This window comes from Pteronotus mesoamericanus, unplaced genomic scaffold (assembly GCF_021234165.1).
Source record: "Pteronotus mesoamericanus isolate MK-2021 breed Mesoamerican mustached bat unplaced genomic scaffold, CSHL_Meso_final scaffold_83, whole genome shotgun sequence".
Taxonomy (NCBI): Eukaryota; Metazoa; Chordata; class Mammalia; order Chiroptera; family Mormoopidae; genus Pteronotus; species Pteronotus mesoamericanus.
In genome coordinates this window covers 2,436,814-2,441,741 of record NW_026555328.1, presented here as the reverse complement: position 1 = coordinate 2,441,741, position 4,928 = coordinate 2,436,814, and the positions used below count along the sequence as shown (strand labels likewise).

The window sequence follows — 4,928 nt, the reverse complement described above, 5'->3', positions numbered from 1 at the left end:
TTAGGAAGGTAGCTTGCTAAGGTACCTCCTCTTTAAAGCAGACTTCACATCTTTATTCCTCAGGCTGTAGATCAGAGGGTTCAGCATAGGGATGATCACACTGTAGAGGACAGACACAACCTTGTTCTGTCCCACGGAATTGCGCGAGCTCGGCTGAGTATACATGAAGATGACTGTGCCATACAAAAGGCAGATGACGGTGAGGTGGGAGGCACAGGTGGAGAGCGCTTTGCTCTGAGCCTCCAGGGAATGCATTCTGCAGACCGTCACCAGGATGTAGGCATAGGAGACCAGGATGATTGTGATGGTAAAGAAGAAAATCAGGGCAGAAGAGGAGGAGATGATGGTTTCAACCTCAGCAGTGTCGGTGCAGGCAAGTTGAAGCACAGGAGGGATGTCACAGAAATAGTGATTAATGACGTTGGAGCCACAGTAGGGCAGCTTGAAGACATACCCGGTTAGCAAAGCGGAACTGGCAGCAGAAGCTGTATAGGTGGCTGCCACCAGCTGGACACGCAGACGATGGGACATGATTGTGTGGTAGAGGAGAGGGTGGCAGATGGCGACGAACCGATCATAGGCCATGATGGCCAGGAGCAGAAACTCAGCAGTACCTTGGAGGAGCATGAGGGCCATCTGGACCACACAGCCTGCAAAAGAGATGGACTGGCCTGAGGTGATGCAGTTCTCCATCAGCCTGGGGGTGTTCGTTGTGGATAAAGAGGCATCTGTGAAGGAGAGAAGGCTCAGGAAGAAGTACATGGGCGTGTGGAGCTGTGGCTCCGTGTGGATCAGGATAATCATGCCCAGGTTGCCCACGAGAGTGATGGAGTAAACGAACAAGAAGAGTACAAAGAGGGTGCCCTTGAGACCTCTCTGCTCTGTGAGCCCCTGCAGGAGGAACCAGGTGACCTGGGTGCAGTTCTCAACTGTGGCACACGTGTCACTGCAGAGAGACCAGATAAGACATGTTTGTTCTTTAGAGGTAGACCTGGGGTCAGTTCCTGAAGCCCCCCTCTTTTTTCCTTATTATTCATATTATTATTATTAGTTAATTGAATTTATTGGGATGGCATTTGTTCGCAAAACCATACAGGCTTCAAGTGTACAACTCGATGAAATGTCATCTGCGCACTGCATCGTGTGCCCATCACTCCAGGCAAAGTCTCCTTCATCCTCATTCTCCCCCTTTGCCCACCTCCACATGCCCCAAACCCCATTTGTCTCTGGCTGTCACCCTTTTAATGCCCCCAGAGTGGGCAGTGATAGGAAGGCTGGGGGAGGGGACACTGTCATGAATTAAACACTTCCTATGAGTTATGTGTTAACTCGCTTCCAAAACAGTTATTGAAATTTCATACATACCTTCTCATTTAAGTATTATGCCCAGTTATTTTTGGTGAGATTATCAGCTTGCCCGAGGTAAGAGAGCTAGTACATTAGGAAAGTGGGATCAGACCCCAGACCATTTCTACAGCAGCGTGGGGATGGCTGGGGGGAGCGGGGGAAGAGGAGGGGAGTACAGGGGGTTCACATGGTGACGGACGGAGACTCACTTGGGGTGGTGAGCACACAGTACAGTGTACAGACGACGTGTTGTGGAATTGTGCACCTGAAACCTGTTAATTTTGTTAACTGGTGTTGCCTCAATAAATTCAATACAAAGGAAAAAAATCTATCTAACTAAAAAACACCCCAGTTCATCCCATTAACCATATGCTTTTTATAGTTATAATCACTTTCTGTCCATGAATTTCCTTTTCCATGTGGAATAGGCATCGTTGGTGGGTGTTGGCAGTCTGGCATGTTGGCCCAGAGAGGGAGCATATGAAAGGATAAGTTTTGACCATATTTGGGGGCAATGTCTCCAACAGTGTCAGTCCCCAACGCCAGGGACACAGGAAGTCAGGACTAACATTGTCACAACATGAGGGGACTCAGTCGAGCAGTCATTTCTCCCAGTGTTGTGGTTGAATTGTTTCTCCCCAAAAGATACATTGAAATCCTAACCCCAGGAGCCTGTGAATGCAACCTGATTTAGAAATATGGCCTTCGCATACGTGATGAAGTTAAAATGAGGCCATACTCAATAAAGGTAGGCCCTTGATCCAGGATGACTGGTGTCCTTACAAGAAGAGACAGTGGAGACACAGGGAGGAGCATGCCATGTGATGACACAGACACGGAGAGAAGGTGGCCACCGCATGCGGACCAGAGGCAGAGCCTGGGGTTATGATGCCACAAGCCAAGGGGTGCCGGGGCCTCCAGGGGCGGGAAGAGGTTTCGGAGGGAGCATGGCCCTGCCAGCACCTTGATTTTGGACTTTGAGCCTCCAGACTAATGAGGGAATAAATGTCTCTTATTTTAAGCCTGTTTGTGGTCCTTTGTTACAGCAGCCTTAAGACACTAATATACCCATTTGGAGATGCTCCTGGCATTGAGGCTCTGAGGCTGTGAACAGGGCCACCTATGTGGTTGTCAGGAGCCTAGGCTCTCCTGATCTCTCTCTATTGACAGAGCTAGTAATCCTGAGAGAGAAAATGAGATAAAACAAATTAAAATAAAGGCTGTGTTATTATTTACTACTAACTAAGAAGAATATTTGTGTGGGAGAACAGGGAGCTATAGTAAACGTGAAAACGCCAGCTCAGCAAAGTCTTCTGTTGTAGCTAGAAAAAAAACTGAAGGCAGTAGGACAGGCCAGATTTGTGGCTTTGGGGTCCAGTGCGGGACATGGTTTTAAGTCCAAGCTGGAGGTGAGGTCTCTAACAGAGAGCACAGGTCAGAGAGTCCACATGTGTCCTCCTTCAGCTCCGCAGAGGGGTTCTCATGTTCATGGAAGTTCTCTCAGCTGTTGTCATGCTACCAAGAATTTGCCTCTAGGGCCGCTCACCCTCTAGCTTTTCAAATAACCAAGGTGGCTATTCAGGCAGATAGCTCTTGTATGGGAAACCGGCCAGGGTCTGCTCTGATTGGTCAGACATCTGTTGTGATTGTCTGAGTGTAGCCTCTGAGGGTTTGGACTGCTTGTGGGCAGTTTAGAGTTTAGAGGGGGAGACAAACATTAATGAAGTAATCACTCAAATTACTGAAAAATTGCAACTGGAACAATAGCTCCAAGTAGAGGTACTGAATGCTATGCGCCAAAAGTTTTGACTCAAGGAGGTCGAGGAGAGTTTTCCTTAGGAAGGGTTTTCCATAGGAGAGAATGAAACAGTCTATACAAGTGTCCTCAGGTGTGAGAGAGCAGGAGCTGAGTCAAGGCTGTGTGGGTAGAGAGCAAAGGGAGAGAGTACACGAGCTGAGGCCAGCAGGCAGGCAGTGTATTATAACATTTTTTGAGTGCTTGCTGTGTCAGACACTCTTCCAAACACCTTAAATGTCATTTAATCTTCTCAACAATCTTATAGGATGTACAACTGGCATCTCCATTTTACATATGAGGAAACTGAGGCACAAAGTGCTTAAGCAACTTGCCCAAAGACTCATCTTAGGTGGTCAGGTTTTAGAGGTTACATTCTTATTGTCCAATATCCGAGACCATGTAAAGGAATTTGTTTTTTTATGGGATTCCAGTAAAGACTTTTTGCCAGGGCAGGGGGGTGATGTGGTCATATCTGCTTTTTGATAAGATCCCCCGGAATGTATTGTGAAGAAATGATTGGAGAAGGGTCAGTGGATGGGGGAGAGTTGTTGGGAGGACATGGAAGCCATCCAGGAGGGTTTCAGAGCTTAAACTAGAGCGAGGCCAGCAGAGACAGAGGGAAACGGACTTGAGAGATGTTTGGCTGTAAATATGTGAGGATTTGATGATGGATTAACGGTGCCAAAGTGAGAAGGAGAGCAAGCAGCCAGGGTGAATTCCAAGGTCTCTGGTGTACAAAATAAAGCTGGTAGTTGAAGCTAAGAGAGGGGAGGATGTACCAGGGAGAGTCTCAGTTGTAAAAGACATTATTAGCTGAGTAGAACCCTGAGGAAATCAATTTCAAACTTACTGCCCACTGCTTCAATGCTCTGATTTTTTTTCCGCATTCACCTCAGCGTTGGAGTTGATGATCAGATTTCAAGAATTTGAGCAGCATGGCCTACCAGGAAGAGGGGATGAAGGAGCCTAAGCCCTTACTGGTAATAGGATTCCAGCCCTTAGCCCACTTACCTGTGGTTGAGCAGAGACTGTCCAGCCATGAGCCTTGTTTTTGGAGACCTCTGGCAGATGTCTCTTTCCCCTTTTCTCTGATTGCCTCCAACCAGCTTTCTCAAGAGAACTTCTCAGATAGTCGTGAACAAAGCTGAGAGATTCCCAATTGCCTGAAAGGCTTCTGTCTTAAGATTCACCTGTTTTATTTTTTTATCCTTATCCCTAGAGTGCAGAAATGTGCCAGCGGGAATTTATGGCTGGCTCTCCCAGGCACAGGCCTGGATTGCTGGTTGTTTCTAGGGAATCCTGGAGCCAACTTGCTGAGGGCTGCCCGGGAGCCCCCTGGGGCGCACCAGGTGCCAGGACAGACCCTTTTCATTTACAGTGTCCCTCCCTTGTGGCCTTCTTTTTTTCTCCCCACATTATTGAGACTCAAAAGGCCCTCAAGGCCAAAACCTACCGAGGGACACATGTCAACACAATCCCTGTGTTTCACAGGAAGTGACTGCAAGTGCTAATGCTATCAACATTGAAGGGCTAGATGTGGCTTCCCGAACTGTTATTTCCTTTGATCTTCAAAATATCCCTGGGAAACTTGCTTGAAGGTATTTTTTTTTATATATAGACAATAATAGGATTATACCATAATCGCTTTATTCACTTAACAATATGGAAACTACATCTCTCTACCTCAAAACAACATAATTCTTCCCCTTTACAAAAGAGCCTTATTATCTTTGTAAAAATAAAGCATGCCGGTTGTCAAGTTTTTAAGCAACACAGAAAAGAG

At 47.0% G+C, this 4,928-nt stretch overlaps 1 protein-coding gene across 1 annotated transcript; it reads right to left on the bottom strand.

Annotated features, from left to right (window-relative positions):
- On the bottom strand, positions 1-4,200 carry LOC129062657 (olfactory receptor 8U9-like). Its single transcript, XM_054563674.1, has 2 exons — positions 4,157-4,200; positions 1-946 (listed from the first exon to the last, which is right to left on the bottom strand). The coding sequence occupies exons 1-2, from the start codon at positions 4,183-4,185 to the stop codon at positions 1-3; spliced, it is 975 nt and encodes a 324-aa protein (XP_054419649.1). The 5' UTR covers positions 4,186-4,200.
- Between the last annotated feature and the right edge of the window lie 728 nt (positions 4,201-4,928).